General features: G+C 33.5%; 1 protein-coding gene across 6 annotated transcripts in view; it reads left to right on the top strand.

Moving 5' to 3' along the window:
- Positions 1–23,830, top strand: part of MRE11 (MRE11 homolog, double strand break repair nuclease) — a 58,598-nt gene extending 34,768 nt beyond the window's left edge. For 5 of the 6 annotated variants that reach the window (XR_004233182.1, XR_004233184.1, XR_004233185.1 and 2 more), the window contains 7 exons: positions 2,605–2,824; positions 9,475–9,558; positions 13,242–13,300; positions 15,029–15,096; positions 20,425–20,500; positions 20,694–20,939; positions 23,104–23,830. Coding sequence is in view for 1 of the 6 variants with exons in the window: in XM_031961009.1 (XP_031816869.1) it covers positions 2,605–2,824; positions 9,475–9,558; positions 13,242–13,300; positions 15,029–15,096; positions 20,425–20,500; positions 23,104–23,157 (561 nt within the window). In the remaining 5 variants the exon portion in view is untranslated. The remainder of the gene's footprint in view (positions 1–2,604; positions 2,825–9,474; positions 9,559–13,241; positions 13,301–15,028; positions 15,097–20,424; positions 20,501–20,693; positions 20,940–23,103) is intronic. The other variant, XM_031961009.1, reaches the window with a different exon arrangement.
- The last annotated feature ends 460 nt before the right edge of the window (positions 23,831–24,290 follow it).

Below are 24,290 nucleotides of genomic sequence, written 5' to 3'. Positions count from 1 at the left end.
ATTAACTCACTATTGAAAAGAGCCACGTCCATGTCTAGAACTGATCACTGTATAATTTTCTTGTTGCTGTGTGTACAATGTTCTATTGGTTCTACTTACTTTACTTAGCTTCAGTTCATGTAAGTTTATCTAGGCCTCTTCAAGACCAATTCCTCTAATTCTACATGTTGAGCCTTTTACTTCTCTATCAGAAAGTGGATAGCATGTTTCATCTTTAGTCCTTTAGAGTTCTAGTTGATCCTTACACTGATAAAAAGTTTATCACATTAATATTCTATAACATCTATATGTATCCAAAATTCATTCATTGCTCCAATTTATGGATACTTTCTCAGTTTCCTGTTCTTTGCTACCTTAAAAAAAGCTACAAATATTTTTGTACATCCTTAGGACTTGTTTTGCTTCTATTTAAGGAGAGAGAAATCAATTTAGAACATCCTTTTCTGTCTTACCGGGTTGTATTATTTTGGGATTTCTCTGAATTCTCCACCATGCCCCCACATTGGGTACGTTTTCCTTTTACTCTGCTCCTCCCTTTCCCCTTTTCACTTTTTAACTTCTTTTTGTATGTTGTCTTCCCCTATTAGATTGTAAGCTCCTTGAGAACAGGGACTATATTTTCTCTTTGAATTTTTAGTGCTTAGCACAGTGCCTGGCACATAGTAAGTACTTAATAAATGTTTATTAACATATTGACTGACCAATCTCTCCCTTAATTTCATCTTCTAATTCTCCCTCCTCCTTGTTTGTATTAATGTCTACTTGTACACTCTAATGATATGAAAGAATTTTTCCTAATTTTCCTTTCCCTCCCTTGTTTAGTCCTTTATCATTGTTTATTCATGTTTACCATTTTTATGTTGCTCTTCACTCCTGTGTTTTAACTTAAAAGTTTTTCCACAGCTTTGATTTTCTAAAATGCTTGGAAGTTTTCTAAAGATTCATTTTTTTTTCCCACCAGTAGTATAATACTTAGTTTTCCTGGTTGTTATTCTTGACTTAAACCCATTTCCCACATTTTCTGAATTACTGTGTTCCAAATTGTTTGCTCCTTTTTGGTAGAGCCTGCTAATTATGTGATCCTGTCTGTGGCACCTTAGTACTAGATTTCTTTCATTCTGACTGCTTACTCTATTTTTTCTTTGACCTGGCAATCCTAATAAAGCTTGGATGGCAAATACCATCCATATCCAGAAAGAGAATTGTGGAGACTGAATGTAAATCAACACATGCTATGTTGAGTTTTTTTTTTTTTTTTCTCTTGTGGCTTTTCCCTTTTGTTCTTATTTTTATCTCCCAATATGATTCATAGGGAAATATGTAAAAAAAAATGAATGTACATGTATAACCCTCTCTTCCCCCCCTCCCCAAATTTTTTTAAAATGTGTAACTGGGTAAAATAAAAAAGAAATGGGCACTTTTTTGTTTGTTTGTTTGTTTTGTTTTGTGGTTTAGTCTGTGTTTAGTCTGCACTCTGGTCCTTACCCAGAAAAGGTCCCTGATTCTTTGGGATTGCCATCAGTACTGTTCCTCAGGTCTCCTCTTCTCATAGGTCCAGAAATGACACTGTTCCTTATGATCCTTGATCCTTTGGGGCCAGAAGTGATACTGTCCCCCAGAGCTTCCACTCCCTCTTGACTGAAAGTACTCTTTTCTGTCTTTGAGTTATTACTCAAAAATGTGTATAGGCAATGAAGTTGCCAAACATCATTTGTTTCTGAATTCATTGCTAGCACAGTGATACCTATAATCTTTTTCTGATCATTTGTCAAATTCCTTTACCATTTCTGACTTGAGAGATCCCAAGGATGCCATTGCTTCTGTCACCACCTCCTGATCCTATCACTGGTTTTCAAATACATCTTTTCCAGGCCATTGGCCACTCCTGTGTCATAGCTCTCTTTTACCAGCTAAATGGTTTGGGACTGGAAGAGTGTTTCACTCTGGCTATTTGTTGGTTCTGCCACTCCAGAATTCAATTTGAGACATTATTTTAAAGTTGTTTAAAGGGGAATGTTAGGAGAGCTTGGCTAAGTGCTTTCTTGTCTTTTTCTCATGTAAAGTTTTTTACTTCTCTTTACAGATGTTAATTAAAAAAAAAAAAATATATTTTCTTGCTTTTCTTTTTTCATGTTTTTCTCCCATTTAAAAAAATATTTTTTTGTTCTTTTTAACTACTGTTTCAACTGGCATTTTTAAACTTCTGTTTCAACACTGACTTTTTTCATCTTTTATTTTAGAATTTTTAGCTTGAAATATGCATTATTTATATAATTATATGAGCATGCATTTCCTGGTCTTGGAATTAATCACATTTAGACTAATCAATTCTTTTGACAATTTCTTCAGGAAATTTTATTTTCTGGTGAATTTTATGAAAAGACTGAAAACTAAAAGTAAAATTGAATAGATTATTTAAAAATATTCACTTTTTTTTTCTTTCCAGCCATCATAGTATGGAACAAAAAAAAATTTTGGTTTAAAATTATATTATAAGTAATACAATTATAATATTGCCTGAATATCCTAGTGCATTTCAACCATGTATTTTCAGATTGTTAAATTTCATGATAAATAGTAACTGCTTTATGTCATTTCTCCAAGGCAATGAATAGAGCCAGGGCCCATAGAGCCGAGTCAGAAGATTTATCTTCAGAATTTAGTGTTGATGACCTTGCCAGCATAGATATGGCAGAACAAATGGCCAACGATTCAGATGACAGCATCTCAGCAACATCCAACAAAGGAAGAGGCCGAGGGAGGGGTCGAAGAGGTGGAAGAGGACAGAATTCAGCAGCAAGAGGGAATTCTCGCAGAGGAAGAGGTTAATACCTTGTGTAATTTTTCTGCACAAAGTAGGTAGTCAGTGGTTGTTGACAGAGTAGGAAATATATTATTACAGTAGATAAAGATGAGTTCAAAACTTTGTTATTCACATAAAATCTCATAAAATTCTTTTCAAATCTGTTTAATTCTTTATACTATTTATAGGATGCATAAGTTTCTTTTTAAAAATTTTCAGTAGTATTTTATTTATCCAAATACATGTAAAAGTAGTTTTCAACATAAATTTTTGTAAGAGTTTGTATTCTACATTTTTCTCTCTCTCCTTCCTTTATCTTCCCCTTCTCCAAGACAGCAAGCAATCTGATATAGGTTAAATATGTGCAATGCAGAAGTTTCACAAAAAGAATTAGATACAAAAGCAATAGATCTTTTAAGAAGAGATATTTTAACTAATGAGGACTTGTTTGTAGAATTAAATGAAAAGCAGGGAATAGGAGTGAGTTTAAGAGGTGGGGTGAATAGTGTCAAATGTAGATAGGTCAAGAAGGATAAAAAAGCTGTCAGATTTGATAATTGAGAAATCATTGTTCACTTTGAAGAGCAGTTTTAATTGAGTGATGAGCTCAGATGCCAAATTGCAAAGGATTAAGGAATGAGTGAAGAGAGGATTTGTCAATGAGGCTAATAGGTGGTTCAGTGGTAGAATGCAGCTGTTCCTCAATTCAGAAAGAGACCTAATTCCAAATCCAGCATGAGACACTTCCCAGCTGTGCAGCTGTGAGCAAGTCATTTCATTTTTCATCAGTTTGCTCATTTTAAAAGGGGGATAATAATAACATCTATCTCCAGATGGTTGTTGTGAAAATCAAAAAAAATTTCTCAAGGCATTTTGCAAATTTTAAGTAGATGTTACAATGGTAACTACTTAGGAAGTAGAGACAATGAGATTAGCTACTTAGGAAGTAGAGACAATGAGATATAAGCAGGTTTTTCAAGGTGTTTGATTGAAAAAGGGTAGGAGATATCTAGGATAATAGCTTGAGTAAATAGTAGTGAAATTAAAAAAAAAATTAAAATCGTTTGAAGGCTGTAGGTTAAAATGAGATGAGATAAAGCATACATATAGAGTGGTTAGCTTTGTTAGGCACTGTACTAACTGTTTTTATTATATATGTATATATACATATATATATATATATTTTTTACAAATATCTCATTTTATAATTTGATTTGTAGGAGAGGAAGCTGAAGAGAACTGGAGTTATATATAGTCCAGTGGTATTAAAATGAAAAGAATGGGAGAAGAGGGAGGGCATGTTGGTTTGTTTCAGTTTTCTCAGTATGAAGAGTTGTCAGTTGAGAGAAGAAGGTAGCAAGAAATGTGGCAGACTTGAGAGAAGAAAAAGTTTTAGTTTTGCTTGTGTGGAGAGTGACTTAGGTTATTAGTTGGGGGAATAAAAGGTCTGTTTTGCTACATGAAGAGCCCAGTTGAAGTTAAATAATGTGAATTTACAGTGTACCTATTCTGCATGGTTGTGAAATTTCCTCTAACTATGTTCAGCCAGAGCTAAGGAGGAGTAATCCAAGACTGAAGTTTGGCAAGAGAGAAATGATGATAGGAAAAGGAATAAATAGTTTTGAGAATATTAGAACCAAGTGAATTTAAATAACTAATTATTAGGCTGAAGTTAGAGAAGGAGGAAATTGAAATCAGAAAAGATAAAGAGGGATGGGGGGATTTGAGGGCTCAGCAAAGGCAAGAAGTAGGTTTAGGAGTGATGGAACATAGGGAGTGGTGAAATAATTGAAGTTTATAGTTAGATAGAGAAGTGTCAGAATTTCTAATTAATGGAATCGAACACTTATAGTAATTGTGAGATTGTAATTTGTTACCATTCCTATGTAGAAGATGAAGTGAGGAAATAGGTCATAGATTTTTATTCCCCTCAGGGTTGCTAATTTTATTTTTTTGGTCATTTTTTAATTATAGTTTTTTATATACTAAACATGTGCATGGGTAATTTTTCGACCCTTGCAAAAACTTCTGTTTCAACTTTTCCCCTCCTTCCCTCCACCCTCTTCCCTAGATGGCAGGTAGTCCCATACATGTTAAATATGTTAAAGTATATGTTAAATACAATATATGTATACATATTTATACAGTTATCTTGCTGCACAAGAAAAATTGGATTTGGAAAGAAGGTAAAAATAACCTGAGAAGATAAAACAATGCAAGCAAACAATAATAGAAAGAGTGGAAATGCTATGTTGTGGTCCATATTCATTTCCCAGTGTTCTTTCTCTGGGTGTAGCTGGTTCTGTTCATTACAGATCAATTGGAACTGATTTGGGTGCTCTCATTGTTGAAGAGAACCACTTCCATCAGAATTGATCATCATATAATCTTGTTGTTGAAGTGTATAATAATCTCCTGGTTCTGCTCATTTCACTTAGCATTAGTTTATGTAAGTCTCTCCAGGCCTCTCTGAAATCATCCTGCTGGTCATTTCTTACAGAACAATAAAATTCCATAACATTCTATTTCAGCCATTTCCCACAATTATTTCCCACGTTTATTCAGCCATTCTCCAATTGATGGGCATTCACTCAGTTTCCAGTTTCTTGCCACTACAAAAAGGGCTGCCATAAACATTTTTGCACATGTGGGTCCCTTTCCCTCCTTTAAGATCTCTTTGGGATATAATCCAGTAGTAACACTGCTGGATCAAAGGGTATGCGCAGTTTGATAACTTTTTGGGTGTAGTTCCAAATTGCTCTCCAGAATGGTTGGATCTGCTCACAACTTTACCAACAATGCATCAGTGTCCCATTTTCCCACATCTTCTCCATCATTCATCATTATCTTTTCCTGTCATCTTAGCCAATCTGAGAGGTCTATAGTAGTACTTCTAAGTTGTCTTAATTTGCATTTCTCTGATCAATAATGATTTGGAACACCTTTTCATATGACTAGAAATAGTTTCAATTTCTTCATCTGAAAATTGCCTGTTCATATCTTTGACCAGTTATCAATTGGAGAATGGCTTGATTTCTTATAAATTAGAGTCAATTCTCTATATATTTTGGAGATAAGACCTTTATCAGATGGGTCATAGATTTAAGGAGGCTGAGAAATTTGGTGGTTAAAGAGAAACTAAATGAATATCAAGGTTCCTTAGTTTAAGGGCAAGAGTTGGAGAGAAGAATATAATTTATAAAAACCTAAATACTTATTTATTGTATGAAAACAGTTTGGGGAGAAAATACTTCTCAAATTTTTTTTTAACAACAGCAACAAAACAACACCCCTGTTTAGCTCAGAGTTCAACCTTCATTGTTATTAATTACCCTGTGTGTGATAATAATGAGGTTAATAGAGTTATGAAATAAAATGTGGCCTTTTACATGGAAAAGTACAATTCAGAATAAACTACAGTAATTATTTTTTTGCTCTGGAGAGTGAAATATTTGCATAAAGCCTCTAATCAAGTAAAATTTTATTTCCTGATTTCCATGTCTCCTTATTATTAAGAGAGAAAAAGTCCCCCAAAAACTTAATATTTTTTCTGTTCATAGAATTTCAACATTGAAAGAGACCTCAGAAGCCATTTAATTCAATCCATGCCTGAAAACAAAAATCAAACCCTGCTCATCTAAGAAGTTGTTTTATACTCTTTGTTCAACCTTCAGTAAAGTGGAACCCACTACCTTGAGGTAGTCTTGTCAAGTCATTTAGGATTTATTAAACACCTAAATGCCAGGCATAAGCATATGGGTACTAAGCAGTGGGGATACAAAGAAAGGCAAGAGATAATCCCTGCTGTTAAGAAGACCATTCTTTGTCTAATAGGATAGATAAGAGGCAAACTACTATGTATACACAAAATGTGTACAAAACAATTTGGAGATAATCAAAAGAAGACATTAGCATTAAGGGGAGTAAGGAAAATGGAATTTTATCTGGAATCTGAAAGAAAAGCCAGGAGATGAAGATAAATAGGAGAGAGTTTTCCAGATTTGGAAAATAACTAGTGAACATGTACAGGGTCTGAAGATGGCAGCATGTCTTCTGTGAGGAAAAGCAAGGAGTCCAGTGTTACTCGATTAGAGTGTGGATTGAGGGCCAGGGAAGAGTAAGGTGTAGGAAAACTGATAATGTGTGAGGAGATCAAGGTATAAAAGGCTTTGAATGTCAAATAGAAGGTTTTATATTTGATCTTAGAGGCAAAAAGAAATTATTCTAGTTTATTGATTACTTATCTAGTCCTAACCTCTGGGGCTTGACATGATCAGATTTGTACTTTAGAGAGATTAATTTGATATTTGAATGAAAAATGGACTGGAGTGGGAAGAGACTTGAGGGAAAGAGACCAATTGAGAGACTATTGCAGTTGTGTTGCATGAACTAATAAGGGCTGCATCACGACTGGCAGTATCAAAGAAGAAAAGTTGGAAAATGTGAATGATTTTATAAAATTAAAATCAACAGGACTTGACAAAAGATTGCATATAAGAAAGTGAGAAGTTCCAAACCTTCTGGTTGCAAGATTGAGTGGCTAGGAAGATGGTAGTATTTTTGATAGTGGATTGGATTGGGGAGAAAGAACATGCCTTTACTTTTGAAATTTAAAATTACATTAAAATATCTATGGAAACTACAGTTTGAGAGGTCTGATGGATAGCTGGAGATGTGTTTGGACTTTAAGTGAGAGATAAGTAGATATGAGAATAAGTAAATATGAGAATCATTCACATAGAGATGATAATTGAAACTATGAGAGCTGATGAGATCACCTAAGAGACACTTACAGAGCATGATCTACATAAGGATCTAATGAAGGAGATAAAGATCAAACAGCTAAAAGGAGAATCAAGATAGAGTAGTGTCATAAAATTCTATCAAGAAATTTATGCACACCTGCATTTTTGATTTCCTTCACAAGCTAATTGTACAATAATTCAGAGTCTGATTCTTTTTGTACAGCAAAATAATGTTTTGGTCATGTATACTTATTGTGTATCTAAGTTATATTTTAATATATTTAACATCTACTGGTCATCCTGCCATTTAGGGGAGGGGGTGGGGGGGGTAAGAGGTGAAAAATTGGAACAAGAGGTTTGGCAATTGTTAATGCTGTAAAGTTACCCATGTATATATCCTGTAAATAAAAGGCTATTAAATAAAAAAAAAAGAAAAAAAAAAGAAAAAAAAATTCTATCAAGAAGAAGATATTAAGTAGATAAGCATTATCAACAAAGGCTGCAGCAGAGTCAAAAAGAGATGAGGATTGAGAAAAGATCATTTAAATTTGGCATTTAAGAGATCTTTGGTAACTTTGGAGAGAACAATTTTAACTGAATGATGAAGTCAAAATCCAAACTATAAACAGTTAAAAAAAAGAGTGAGAGGAAAGTAGAGACTTTGATTATATTGCCTTTTTAAAAAGTTTTAACCATAAAAGGGAGGAGAAATAGGGTACGATAGCTAATACATTAATGGATGGATCAAGTGAGGATTTTTTGGTAATGGGAAAAACATAGGCTTGCTTTGAGATTGTAGGGAAGCATCCAATAGGTAGGGCTTGAAAAGTGAGAGGAGAGATGACAGAGTTAAAAATCTTCTGGAGAATGGTAGAATGAGATCACTTGTGTAAACAGAGCACTTTACTTTGGCAATGTGGGCCACCTTTTCATGTGAAACAAGGATGAAGGAGGAGATAGTGACAGAAGGCATTGGGGAGGTATAATTTGAGGAGAGGAGAAGAGAAAACTCTCAGTAAATGGCTTCCATTTTTTCAGTGCAGTATGAGGTAAGGTTGCCAGTTGAAAAGATAGGGACAGGGGGAGCTATGGAAGATTTGATGAGGCATGAAAAGATTTGGGAAGGCTGTTCTGGTTAGTGAGATATTGAATTAATTAGGAAGGTGTAAACAGATTGTCCTTGTGTCAGTGGAAGTCTGATTGAAGTTATATGACATACATGTATACTTATTATGTATCTAAGTTATATTTTAATATATTTAACATCTACTGGTCATCCTGCCATTTAGGGGAGGGGTGGGGTGGGGGGGGTAAGAGGTGAAAAATTGGAACAAGAGGTTTGGCAATTGTTAATGCTGTAAAGTTACCCATGTATATATCCTGTAAATAAAAGGCTATTAAATTAAAAAAAAAAAAAGAAGTTATATGACATAAATTTGTAGTTGACCCAATCATTGTAATTTCATGATTTTCTTTAGCTACATTTAGCAGCACATGGAGGAGTGAAGGCAGGGGACAAGAGAGAGTAATTCAAGGCTGAGTCTTATTAGCAGGGTAAGATTGAGAAAATGATAAAGTTGAATTGGGTTATCAAATATAGGTAGTTCAGGATGGTGATTTGGGGAAAAAACGGAACAGTTAAAGGGATGGAAGTCATGGTGTGGATGAAAAAGCAGCCATGATTGTTAAAGTTTTTCCTTGTTTGTTTTTTTTTTTTTTTTCTGTGTAGCCTTTTATGGTCTCACTTCAGTTTACTTTTCTAACCTTATTACACATTACTCAACTTCCTGTGAGGCAGCTAAGTGATACAGAGAATAATGTTCTGGTAATGATTCCCGAGTTCAAATCTAGTTTCAGACACAACTGAAAAACCTGATAAGTATGGAGAACTGCATATTATCTGCTTTGTTGTTGTTGTTGTTACAGGAAGCACTCAGGAGACGTCTGTTCGAAGCCGGGGTTCTAAAACCTTTTCATCTTCACCAACAAAAAACATGTCTATCATTGATGGTAGGTATAGAATATAAATGTTCATCTGTTAATTAGCTGGTAATTAAGGGGAGAAATGGAAAATCCCTGTTAGGGAAAAAAAAGTAACCTTTTTTGAGTTCTTTCATCAATGCTGAGATATTAGGGCGTGAAAACTCTATGCTTGTCTCTTGCTTCTGTTGTGTGACTAGACTTATCTTTCTCTTCTCTCTCCCCCTCCCCATTTTATTGTTATTTGATGACATTTTTCATACCGTTTCCCATAGCTGATTCTACATTTCTACTTTTATGTTGTAGCCTGCTTGTAGCAACTGTGTGCCTCTCTGCTAGTATTTTATAAACTATAGTATTGCATGACTCATTGGCATTTAGTACTGGATAAATATTGATGCCAGGAAGATAATCTTTTATTTAAAAAATATATTACTTAATATTATGTTTTGTCTTTCTATCAGTCATTTCATCACGGTTGAAACCTTTGTAATTAGCAAAATTAACTGTTATAATGAGACCTGACAATATATAATATATATAGGTCTTTATTATTCAATTTGATTTTATTTCAGTGACCTTTTCATTTTTATTATTATAATAATTATGTATATGTTTCTCTTCATTCTACTTATGTTGCTCTACATCATTTCATCCAAATCTTTGTATATTTCTGTAAATTCCTCATATTTGACATTTCTTATTGCACAAAAATATTTCATTACTTTCACATGCCCTAACTTTTAGTCATTCTTCAATCAGTGGGTATCTATTTTCTTTCTGATTCTTTGCTATTACAAAGAATATGAGTGTTAGACTGTTTCTGTCTTTGATTCTTTGAATCTTTGTCAGTTTACTTGGTGTGAGGTGAAACTTTTTTTTTTATTTTTTATTATAAGTTTTTTATTGACAGAGACCATGCTTGGGTAATTTTTTTACAACATTATCCCTTACACTCATTTCTGTTCCGACTTTTCCCATCCCTCTCTTCACCCCCTCCCGCAGATGGCAAGCAGTCCTATACAAGTTAAATATATCACAGTATATCATAGATACATTATATGTGTGCAGAACCGAACAGTTCTCTTGTTGCACCCGAAGAATTGGATTCAGAAGGTAAAAATAACCTGGGGAGAAAAACAAAAATGCAAGCAGTTTACATTCATTTCCCAGTGTTCTTTCTTTGGGTGTAGCTGCTTCTGTCCATCCTTGATCAGTTGAAACTGAGTTAGATCTCTTTGTCGAAGAAATCTACTTCCATCAGAATACATCATCATACAGTATCGTTGTTGAGGTATATAATGATCTCCTGGTTCTGATCATTTTACTTAGCATCAGTTCATGTAAGTCTCTTCAAGCCTCTCTGTATTCATCCTGCTGGTCATTACTTACAGAACAATAATATTCCATAACATTCATATACCACAATTTACCCAACCATTCTCCAATTGATGGGCATCCATTCATTTTCCAGTTTCCTAGCCACTACAAACAGGGCCGCCACAAACATTTTGGCACATACAGGTCCCTTTTTCTTCTTTAAGATCTCTTTGGGGTATAAGCCCAGTAGAAACACTGCTGGATCAAAGGGTATACACAGTTTGATAACTTTTTGGGCATAGTTCCAAATTGCTCTCCAGAATGGCTGGATGTATTCACAATTTCACCAACAATGTATGAGTGTCCCTGTTTTCCCACATCCCCTCCAACATTCCGCATTATCCCTCCTTGTCATTTTAGCCAATCTGACTGGTGTGTAGTGGTATCTCAGAGTTGTCTTAATTTGTATTTCTCTGATTAATAATGACTTGGATCTGTACCTATTTTCTATCAACCTTTCTAGTTTTTCTACTAGTTTTTGTGGATTAGGGAGTCCTTCCTTTGACCAATTTGTTTTCTAGGGTTAAACAGCCCTGTGCTACTATGCTTGTTAGCTTTTAGGTCTCTCTTGTCTGTTCTGTTTCATGGACCTACTTTTCATGGACTTTACATAGAAAATAATTTTTTTATGAATACTTTTTGTAATATGGTTTCAAATGACAATGCTAGATCTTGTTTCATCTTTTTTTTTTTTTAATTTCCATGAATTTCCTTATCTTGACAAAATTTTGTCAATGCTTTGTCAGTATTTTGTATATAATTCTGTCTTGTGACCATGTGGTAGTATAATTATATGGCACAAAATCTCTGAACTGAATGTTAGAAACTTAAATATGTAATTTGAATTTAAGGTCCCTGGAGTAGTGTTTGTTTGCTCCTTTTTCTTTAATGTGAAGTAAAAGAAGGGCTTAGAAAATCCTAAAAGGAAGGGTTTTGTTATGCTCAGATAAAACTTAAGGTCCTGAAATGATACTTAAAGGAGATATCCTAAGTCAGAAAAAATTTGTCTATCTAGTCATTCACTTGCTTTCTTTTAAACAAAAGATAAATATGTGATATCTTTGAAAACTCTTAGGACTATATTTTCTAATCACCAAAGATTTTATTTTTTGCATGTGATATTGTTGTAGGTCCCATATAATACCCCATTTACCTGTTTTTTTTCCTACAAATCCCAGGGAATTTGTTGTGAACATCAGATGAGATAATATTTATTACAAAGTACTTAGACTTTCTTCATAATAAGGACACCTTGTGTCATATCCTCATGCTCACGTTCATTTGCTATTCTTTTACTTTTTTTCCCATATTTTCTTTCTTGTCATTGATTTTGTTTTTTCTAATTTTTCAGTTTTCCTTTGAAAATGTTTCCCTTTTGTGGGTTTCACTTGTCATTCAAAATACTTCTTTTCTTCTGTCCTGTAAACCAACGGAACAGTACGTCAACATGTTAGGCATAACTTGTTCTTAGAAATGTTGTTAAGCAATATTTAGGAACTACTTCCTTACCATTAAAGAGAGTTTTAGTTTTTCTTGCACTTTTCTTCTCTCAGTCACCTCTCACCCCCATCCCAAAATCCTGGAGAATTTTGAACAAAGAAATGAAGCTTTCTGTGAGGCAAAGTCACAGAAGAGGTGTATTCCAGGTGGGATGAGCAATGCAAAATCATGGAGGCAGGAAAAGTACCAGGTGTGAGAAACAGATTACATAGCCTGCAAAGTTTATAGAGAATGGGAAGAAGAGTAATGTATAATGTAGTAGGTTGGAACCATGTTGTTAAAACTTTCAAAGCCAAAGGACTTTATATTTTATCATATAGGCAATAGGGAGCCATTGGAGCATTCCAGGTCATAATATGTATCAAAAAAAAGATATTTTTCTGTTGGGTCATATTTTAAAATATTTCTTTCAGAAAAACAATGAAAAGAGAAATATTGAGACTGACAGTGTCTGTACTACTTTCTGTTGAGCCAAGAGGATGGATAGAAACATTCGTACCAAACCTATTTTTAAGCTTCTCCAGCTGGATTGTTCATGGTTTTTCTAGTCATACTTTATTAGGTAATCAGGTTGAGTTTTAGGTGTGTTACAATTACAGGATAGAACAATTCATAAAAACTATTACTATAATATCTAAATAAACTGGATTGATTATACATAAGAATAAGAGCTCTTCAGATTAAAAGGCAAATTCAGAGCAAATGGTTCTAAAATTAGTCATAATGAGCACTTGTAAACAAGACTTGGAAAATCACCAAACAGAAATATGCAAACTCAATTTTGCTGTTTTAAGAAAAAACATACATTGTGTGTTGCATTTGTTTTATTTTAGCCTTTAAATCTGCACGACAACAACCTACTCGTAGTGCCACCACTAAGAATTACTCAGAGGTAAGAAATATTGTTTTTTTAAATGCAACTTTTGTACTCTACTTTATAATCTACTGAATTTTGGTTCTGCAAGTAGATTAAAAAAATAAGAAAGAAACTCCATAACAAAAATTTATGCTTTTTTAACTTTCTATATTGCTTGTTTGGTTACTATTAAATAATATGTATTCTGTCTTCTTGTATATCGTTTATATCCTGTGCATTTAGTGTAGAGCAAATATGTGGTGATCCTTTCCCTTACAAAGCATAAAATAGCATAGACAAAACTGGATAGAAGAAGGTATTATGGGGACATGGACTGTTAGGAAGGTATATTATTTTTATAATGGGGATATTGCCTTATAGAATTGTGATCTATACTGAGAGGATTTTTTTAATTATATTTTGGTCATGGTGATGAATTTATACCACACCACCCAACTCATATTTTCAGCCTCTCTCCTTTATAGTCAATATCATATGTTTGTGAGACAGTAATAATAGCAGTTTAGGTTTATATAATGCATTACAATTACAAAATAAATTCTCAAGCAGCCCTCTGAAGTAGGTAATGTTAAATATTTTACAGGAATGAAACTTAGAGAGGTTAAGCATTTTGCTCCATATCATACAAGCCAGGAAATGTGTGCAGAACTAAACTAACTAAAAGCTAGTGTTTTTATACTGAAATCTTGGATTAGTACTCAGAAGATCGCGAGTGATTAGTCTTGGCTCTTAGACTTGCCATATGATTTTGTAGAGTATTTTCTAAGCTCTAAAATGAAGAGGTTGAACAAGAGGATCTATAAGAAATCTTCCTGTTCTAAGTTCTGATTCTATGATTCTTGTTCTAAATCTTTAACTTTTTCTATTATTCCATGTTGCCTCCTGTTGGCCAGGTTTGGATGCAGTTTGATCATCTGTTAGCAAAACTAACAGACTTATATAGAAATTGAAACTTTGAACTTGCTTCATTAGCACCAAGTTTTAATTAATGGAAATAGTTGACCACAGTTGCTCCTTCTAAAGATAGATAGACCCAACCTTGGAGTTAATAAGATGTGGGCTAAAGTTTTGCCTCTGCTGTATTAGTTACATGGCTCTGGGTAAATCTCAATCTTCTAGTAATCCAGACAACTATTAGAAGCTTCATTGGTAGAGGGAGTTTCTGTATTGAGAGTTTTCCACACTGATGAAATATCACAGGTCTGGTTCTCTAATGAGAAGGAATTTTGTATCTGACTTTCAGTTATTAGATTGGGGATTATTGATTTTTTTATTGATTCTCAAATTCTCAAGGAAGTGACATATAGGGTGAACACTCCTGCATATTTACCACAACACCTAGGTCATGTAGATCAGAGGGCTTATTAAACTTTTTTCACTTGCAACCCTTTTTGCTGGAGAAATTTTTATGTGACCCGAAATATATAGATATATGAAATAGATATACAAATCAAACATTTACTGATGATCATAATTTTGCAACCTCCATATTCAGTTATAAGGCCTCAGTAGAAGCTGAGAAGACCCATTTTAGGTCATGGAGGGAAGTAATGTGTGTGACTTATTGCAGAATGGCATTGGCAGAGGATCGGAAATAAGATAGTTCCTATGAGCATCATATTACTAACATAATAATAAGCAATATGTTTTTATTTAGAAAAAATGTAAAATTCAATAATACAGTTTTTATTTAAGGATTCTAATTTTTTGAGAAAATATTAGGTGTTTCTTTTTCTCTTTTAGGTTATTGAAGATGATGATTCTGACATGAATGATGACTTTTTCCCTACGACTTCTAAAGTAGATAAAAAGTAAGTGCTATGACATTTTTGAATAAGAGATGTTTAAAAACGCAAAATAAAACCCACTTTCATCTGTATTGTTTCCTTACCATAAAAAGAAACTCTTTTCACTTAGATTAATCATATTATATAGTCATACATAGCAAAAATAGATTTTAATGCCATTTCAGTTGGTTATTAAGTAAAGCAACTATATATATATATATATATATATATATATATATATATATATAATAAGTTTATAAGTATATATTTTTCCTCCAGTGCCCCACCATGATATATATAGTGGTGTAACCTTGGGATTTGGAAGGCATTGAAGACAGGCCTAGTGATAGTCTGTTTGTGTGTTGTTCCGACTCTGGGAAAGCTCTCTAATGCTCTGCAGCTCTATAATAGCTGTTTTTATTCTATGTAGACAATCTCCTCACTTTATTACTTTCCAGTTGCACATAGCTATCTAAAGTCCTGGCAGAGTACAAAACCTATGGTTAATCATAACATACTTGAACTCATTCCTAAATAATTTGCATACTTCTCTCCTGTCATACTGTCCCTATCCCATTGAATCTGAATCCCCAGCTGCCGTTTTTCAGACTTCATTCTTCTTCCCATTGTACTTATTAATGTTTCCTTTAAATCAACATCTCCATCATCCCACTTTAAAGTTACCTACTCCTTACAGTGTGAGCTCCGTAAAATTTGCTCTTTAGATAACAAATTACCTTTTATCTTAAACCTTTTGCTTTCTCACTGCCTCTATTATCTTGTATTCACTGAAACTTGGCTTCTTTTGCTTCCATGGCTACATATTCCAGCTCTAGTTATATTTTACTCATAGTCTCCAACTCACTGTTTTGATATAGGAGTGGATATACTCCTTTGCTTTCCCTATTGCTACTTCCAGGCTCTGCCTCTCCTATCCCAACTCTGTAATTTGATTCATATTTATCATTCAGTCACGATTCTGGTAGCTACTGTCTTCTTACCTCCAGGATATACATCTTCATTCCTCAGTAAGTTCAGTACATGGCTCATAACCCTTCTCTCCTTCTCAACTCCTACCCTCATTCTAGGGAAATTCTACATATATTTAGATATTCCCTCAAACACCATAATGTCCTTATTCTATAGTGCATTTCCTATGACTTTACTCTTCCCTTAACCACACAGAAATAGTAATACCCTTGATTTTACCATCACCCGGGAATATTCTCCTTCCATAATCATGAACTCTGAAATTCCTTTATCATCTTATAAATTTGTTGTTATTCTGCTTCTCCCACTGTCTTGCATCTCCTAACCCAGTTATTCATCCATGACATCACTTTTGTATTGACTACACTTTCCCCTTTTTTCTTTCTTGACTCTTTGATGAACTAGTTCAACTTTACACTTTCTTTTCCTCTTATGTCCTTTAACCCCTTACCCTATCAAAGGCCATGCCTTACCAAACTCAGCCTTGGTCACTCCAACTCGCCTGCTACTGAATTAAGCTGAAGAAAATCATGAAACCATGGTGACTGGATTTATCACAGATTTATATTACCTAATTGCAATTGCTTTCTCAATGCAGTCCTTTCCTAATAGATTCAGTATCCCACTCACTGCAGTTATTTTTCCATTTCTCTTTAAACCTCTCACAGATCCTCTCACCCCATTTTTTTCAGCTGAGAGCCTTGTCTCATATTTTGCTGAAAAAGACTGAGGCATTCATTCCCTCTTCACCCCTCTCATACCACTCAGATGTCTTCTGCCAATACTTTGTTCATCACTCTCATGAAAAGGTGGCCCATCTTTTTGGCAAAACAAACCCTTCTGTCTTTTCCAGAAGATTTCCCCCTCCATTTTCCTGACCTTTTTGCTCATCTTTAATCTTATCTTTATCTTTATTTATCTTCTGGTTATGTCTTTTCTATCCTCAAAAGCCTCTTACTTGATCCATATATCCTCATCAGCTACCAATCATATCTTTTCTCCCTTTAGTAGTTCAGTTCTTTGAGGCGACTGTCTATAGTTGATACTTCTACTTTCTTTCAGTTTCTTTTTAACTAGACTTTGTCTTTTAACTTCATTCAGCCATCATTACTCTCTCTAAAGTTACCAATGACCTTTTAATTATTAAATCTAATGACTTTTTTTTCCCAATTCTTTTCCTGAGCTCTTGTTTTTTCTAATTTTCAAATAATCATTTACTTGAGTAAGGTTTATACTTCTCTTCCAAATTATTTATTCTCCTTCTGATTCTAATTCTAGGAACTTTCATTTTTTTTTTTCCCTTTTGCTGCTTCTAAATATCCATATGCTTCATGTGGGAAATCTCTTCTTTCAGTCTCTCTTTGCATTTGTTATGGAATTATTTGCTGCTGCTTTGGGGGGGGGGCGGGATTTCTAGAATCACAATTTTTTTTCCTACTGGCCAGTGTTTTCTTTGATTTCATTTTTAATTCTTTAATTGGGGCTTTGTGCCAAGGCCATTTGCCACCTCTGCTGTATTTTGTGTGAAATGGTCTGTTCTGCTTGATCTTACACTTATGTTCTCTTAAGTTCCATAAGGTCTGAAGAAATTGAGTAGAAATTCTCTCAAACTTTCCAATGTCTGAAATTATGCAGTTCTAGAAAATCTACTTCACTGATACTGCATGTCATCCCATCCACATTTTAAAATGTGTGAGCAAAGCCCTGACTTTGTCTCATAGTCACTATTGTGACTTATGGTATATGAACAGAATGGAATACAGGCCAGTTGAATATGCACTTTATTCTGAGAATCACACATAAATCAATATGATTAGATGAAGCCAGGACCCAGAGCCCTGCTTTAATTGTCGAAGTTACTCAAATTTGGTATTTTTCTTAGTTCAAAAATATTAGAATATAGTGTTTCATAAAGGAGAATAGGGTTTGGATGGGTAATTTCATTGCTGAAGGGAACAATGAGGTGAGGAAATACATTATATGAGTATAAACTTTTGATCCTAGAGCAGAACTTCTTAACTTTTTCCCATTTGTGACCCTTTTTCTTCTGAGAAATTTTTATATGATCCTGAGTACATAAATCATTTTATGACCCCCACATTCAATTGTGACCCCTATATGGGGTCACAAACCACAGTTTAATAAGCTGAGTCCTAGAGCACTGACAGTTTAAATTATTTTCCCAGGGTTGAATCTACATCTTCCAAGTTTTAAAACTTATTTTCTACCCACTAGACCGAGCTGCCTCTTCTGTATTTTAAAATATATGTCCAGGAGGACATAAAACTGAGTTATGAGTAAAAAGAATTATATTTGCTTATATATGCATATTGTATATTTAGTCAAGCCATTTAAATGCCTCTATATTTTGCTCCAACTTGCTTCTTTAACTTTATTTCATATTACTTTCCCTTCTCTACATTTCATTCAGAGTAAGACTACTTTTTCTCAGTCTTGTCTTGTTTTGCACTCTTCCACTTCCAAAACTCTTATCTCTTGTGTGTGATACACTCTCTCCACTTTGTTGCCTATTGAAATTGTTTCTTCTTTAATGGTCCATGTGGCTTGTGTCACCTCCTCCATGAAACTTTCTTTGATCAACCCCACTAATCACACATCTTTGTATTCCCAGAACTCAGCATAGTACTTTTCATATTATGAATTTAATTAATATTTGCTTAATTAAGTGTGGCATTTGATCAGTAATCATAGATGAAGAGAATTATACTGAATACTTTTACTTCAACATACTTTAAAGATTCTCTGACAATCCATGTTGATATTACTTTCAGTGATGTAAATTGTAATCTACTTGTGATTGCTCATCCTCTGTAACTCCTATCCATATCCTTCATTAAGCTCATCGCAGTGAATCTAACCAGTGTGTGAGGGGTCTTTCCCAAGTTCTCCTAAAATTATAAGGATACAGGGGAATATGAGATTTGTCCATTGAACTTGTGAACTTTTTACTTTTCTTTTTACTTTGAGCACATTTTTTAATAATGCTTCTACCTTGTGTTGTGTAGCAATCTGCTTATGGCTATCATGTGCCTCTCCATTTCCCTTTGATAATTTCACATTTTCAGAGATTGTAGTGTAATGAGAATAAGATTCAGTTCTGAGATGAGCTCATTTCTCTAATTGTAGTCTTTATTCAAGAAAAATACTCATGACCAGTTCTACAGGTTGTTCACAAAATTACATATTGTAGATTGAACATATAAGCTTTCTTTATCCATTTGGTTTTTATTTAATATAGATTACAAGCCACATTCCTTTAAATTATTTTAGAACTCACGTAGGAGGTTCTGTTATGTTCGAGTATCATATCACTTAGCCATCTGTAAACAGAAGCATCTGAAGGACCTTTCTGTAGTTGATGTTTTGCTTGATATTAAAAATCCAGAGCATAATGTTATCTCTACTATTAAATCTGATGCAGAATCTTTACATATGCGTATAAGGAGGCACCTTATGTTGAAGGGGAGAGTCTTTAAGACAGTATTTTGCTCTGCTGAATCAAATATTTTTTATATTGAAAAGACACAGTAAGCAAAGTAGGTTCTTTTATTCTCTGCATCTTACAGTCATTTGTATGATGGTAAATATGTGACTCTTATAAGTATGCCTTATAAAAGCAATCTCTTCAAAATTGGATTTTGCCATTTTTTGTCATTTTTGCCAGTTTGTGGTTATGAAACAAACCCTCAAGGTTGTTTTGATTTTGCATTTGGAGCATGTTTTCATATGGTTGTGAGTACTTTATAATTTTTTTTTTAAAGAACTTGATCACTTTTGATGAATTACCATTTTAGGGCTGGCTATCAGTGTTATGCATTATTTATTTAAAAAAATATTGTTTGGGGGCAGTTAGGTGGCTCAGTGGATAGAACACCAGCCCTGAAGTAAGGAGGATCTGAGTTCAAATCTGGTCTCAAGACACTTAACACTTCCTAGCTCTGTGGCCCTGGGCAAGTCACTTAATCCCAGTTGCCTCAGCAAAAACAACAACAACATATGTATATGTGTAAATCTTGAATACCAAATCTCTATCAGAGAAATTTGATACAAAGATTTTTTTTTTTCCCACTTGACCTTCTTTTCCTAGGTCTATTCCACAGTAATTTTTAAAGTTCAATTCAAATGTCATCTCCTTGAGTCCTTTGCTGATTCCTCAACTGTTATATCCCCCTTTCTCATTACTTAGTATTTATTCTGCTTAATTCAATATTTGTGCATTTCATCTATCCCTCCTCCCCCACCAGAATATAAGTTAATAAGAATGTAATATAACTACTACACTGTTTTGGAAAATTCTTCAGTGAATTCTCTTGATGAATTCCATCTCTTTTAATATTTAAGGTTCTCAAGCATCTCATTTAGCAGAAAAAGTTCCCAGAGCCAGACAGCTAAAGGAGTTGATTTTGAATCAGATGAGGTAAGTTATCATTGTTACAACTTTGATTCTATTTGTATAATTAACAAATTCCAAATACATTTCTGTAGATCTTTTACTAAAAGAAATGTCCAAATAATTCTTTTATTACACTGACTTTATTCTTAAATTTATGTGTTTTTAAAGTGTATGAACAACTTCCTTCCTTCCTCCTTCCTTTCCTTCCTTCCCTCAGAAAAGAAGTACCTGCTATGTGGGAGGGCAGCCAGGTCAACAAGCATTGATTAATCGCCTACTATATGCCAGGCACTGTGCTGGACTTACAAAGAAAGGCAGAAAAGAGCCCCTACTTTCAAGGAACTGACAGTGCAGTGGAGGAGACAAAATATAAACAAACCAGATACATACAGGATCTATTGGAGACAGTGACAAAGGGAAGAAAGCATCATTACAAAGAAGTCTAGAAAAACTTCATGTAGAGGTGGGATTTTAGGTGGAACTTAATGGAAGCAAAAGAGAAAAGAATGGAAGCAGCTCAGGTTCTTATTTACTTTTAGTTTACAATTAATTTCTCCCAATTTTTTTTCAATTAGTATATTTGATTATGTTTACTTGGCACCAGACTTTGTTTTTCTTGCCCCTTTTATCTTGGGAACTTATCTTTATATCCTGATTTGGTGTATCCTCTGATTTTAATCATATAGGATGATCAGCATTTCTTGATTCTTTGGAATGTCCCCCAATTTTTGCCACTTTTTTTTATCCAACATAAGCATATCTTTTGACTATTTAGTTAGGGGAGATACCTATGTAGCAGCCTTGGCCAAATCACTTCACCTCATGTTACCCCTTTGTAAAATCTTCCTCTATGAAGATCACATGGAATCATGGATTTGAAAGTATTTACTAGTATTATCTACAGTAAAATATTATGTTGTAAATATATAGAGATATTATAATATTCTAATTGATTAGGTTTTATATAAGTATATATCATAGTTGAAAACTGACATTTGCTAAAGTTCACAGAATGGAAAGAACAATTAGCAAATTAATTCTATTTTAGTTTAGACAATTTTTGCTAATAGTAACTAGGGAAATATTTGCATTTTCATGCTTCAAGGAACCATGATTTCTTAAGTGTGAATATTCCATCTGTCAGTGCAGATTGCATACTAAAGTCCTCTTGACCTTAGCAGACAATCTTTATTAAATGCTGGAAAAATTATTTCTATTGATATATATCTTTCCTTATTTTATTAGGGCTGTCTTTAGATGATCAATACTCATCCCCCTCACTAATCCATATTGTGTGTTCATGAGCCAAATTATTTAATATCATAGTCAGGCTTAGCCAACCTTTTTATCTTCTCACAAACCCTTCAGAGCAAACAATGTCTAACATAAATAATTTGCCTAAATTAAAAGAAAAAGAAATAGCGAATTATAGAATTTTATAATTGCATTTCCATCTTTTACAGCCTTCAGCCACATTATACATTTTGAATTAACCTCCAAGTTTCTATAGACTAGTTATCAATAATTGAATTTATCTCAAAATGTTTTTCTTTGCAGAAGCCATTGGGCTTTAAGGGATTTTAGGATTTTTCTGCTCTTTTAGAATATTTATATGCCTTTATTTGCCTTTAACTGTATTTCTCCATAAGAAAAGCTTTTAGAATTCAAATACTATAGCAATACTTATTCCAGATATTATTAAGAAAGGTAGATTTACTGGCTCATTGCTTTTCTGTGTCTAAGAGATTAACTGTTTTATTTCCAGTTTTGATTGTGTTATGAGGAGATCACAGATTATAGAATCATGAAGTGAAACCCCTAGAGATGTTGAATAGGAGTGCAAGATAAAGATACTGGACAGCATCATAGTTCTTGAGTTAGATCTTTTCTGTAATGTAATTATTGTGTTGATAGTAGATTCCCAGAACAGTTAAATCTTTATTTGTATATAAGGTCACAGAAAACATTGCTGAAGCATTTGGACTTTAAGGATTTTAAGGATTTTTTCAATACACACTTCATTTTCTTTTAATTAGTTTGACTAATGGACTATTAATATATTTACTAGATGTAGCTGTTTAGGTATATGTATGTGTGTGTATATATATATATACACACACACACACACACACACACACACACACATCTTTATATGTGTATTTATATATAATGTATGTATATGTGTGTGTATGAGAGAGACTGACAGACTTAAAATCTTGAATACTTATTTTATGCCTATACATGAATAGAAAGCAATTTAATTACCTTATAAATCTCTCACTTTATATGTTTATGTAAATCTTCTTAATGGTCTGTATAGTCTCTGATTAAAAGAAAAAGTAAAATCTTTTTAAAAGTGATAAAAAGCTAATTTATTTTATCATCTTGAGTATTTCTTGATATAGCCTAATTTTTTTTTTTTTTTTGAGAGAAGGAATTAAAAAATAAAAGTCTCATTTCTTTGTGATCATGGAGAGTCTTAGAGAAAGAAGAGTGAAACTTAACCCACAGGGAAAAAGGACATGAGAAAATCTTGGTACTTTGTTCCTTGTCAACTGTTCTGCCTCTTAAACTTAAATGAAGTATGAAAAGCTTTACAGTACAATAATACTTGTGTATCATTTCAGGATGATGATGATCCCTTTATGAACATGAATTTATCCAGAAGAAACAGAAGATAATTTCTGTCAGCTTTTTGTTGATGGCACTTTTCTGAAATGCTCAGGATTCATGAAACAATCAGAAAACATTACAGATATTATGCATTTGCATATATTTCTTAAAGACTACTTGTTAAACATTTTCTTTTAAAATTGTATTGTGGTCAATAGCAGTGGAATATTTTGAAGTAAAAGGATGATTATTAAAGCTACTAGGGTATAAAAGTCTATATTTTTAAAATATTTCCTATGGTTCAAATCAACATTGTTTTTTAATGTTGTTATCAGGATGTTACTACTCTCTGGGAATACAGTAACTCATTATAAAATAATAGCATTTACCTAATATACATATGTGTGTGTGTGTGTATATATGTTTATATATATATATGTGCGCACACATATATGAGCATATAGATTAATGTGTTAGAGAATATCTTTATTTTGTTCTTGGAATGTTAGTTGTGAGAAGGAAGCTTAAAAATATCAATTTGTATTTCTACTCTGAAACAATAAAAAAATTGTTAGAATTCCCAGATGTAACTATAGTCTGAAAAAATTAGTTTATAAATTTTCTTTTCATAATTCAAATTAGATTAATTTATTGGGCTCCTACTAGTAAAATTAAATGGGCCAAAAAACAAGCAACAAATACCAGGGTCCAGTCTCCCTTTCTGTTTTGAATTGTTTTTCTTTTTCTTTCCTTGCTTAGTGTTAATTGATGTTTTTCAAATAATTTAACTTCAGGACAACCAACACTTACTTAGCATTTAATTTGTAGACCACTGTCCAGATTTCTAGAACACAAAAAATTTAAACAGTTTCTTCCATCATTAGATTTACATGTGGACTATGTGCCATATGTAAGACTTAAAGGGTCAATACTTCCACCAGAGTAGATGCCTCTTGTTTCAGTGCAAATTGTTATCTCTCTCAACCTCAAGTGATGATTGCTTTCATAAGCAGTTTTGATCGGTATTCATCATTTGGTCTCCAGCCTTCTGACATGCTTTGAACTTTTCTGACATGCAGTCAGTAACTAGACTCATAATTGAAGCTTTTTCAGATTGGTAGAAAATGGTAAAATTTGGACTCTATTGCTAAAACATGAGATCTCCTCCACTACATGAAGCCTTAGAATAGGACTTTAGTGG

This window comes from Sarcophilus harrisii, chromosome 3, assembly GCF_902635505.1.
Source record: "Sarcophilus harrisii chromosome 3, mSarHar1.11, whole genome shotgun sequence".
NCBI lineage: Eukaryota > Metazoa > Chordata > Mammalia > Dasyuromorphia > Dasyuridae > Sarcophilus > Sarcophilus harrisii.
This window is presented reverse-complemented; position numbering and strand designations above follow the sequence as displayed.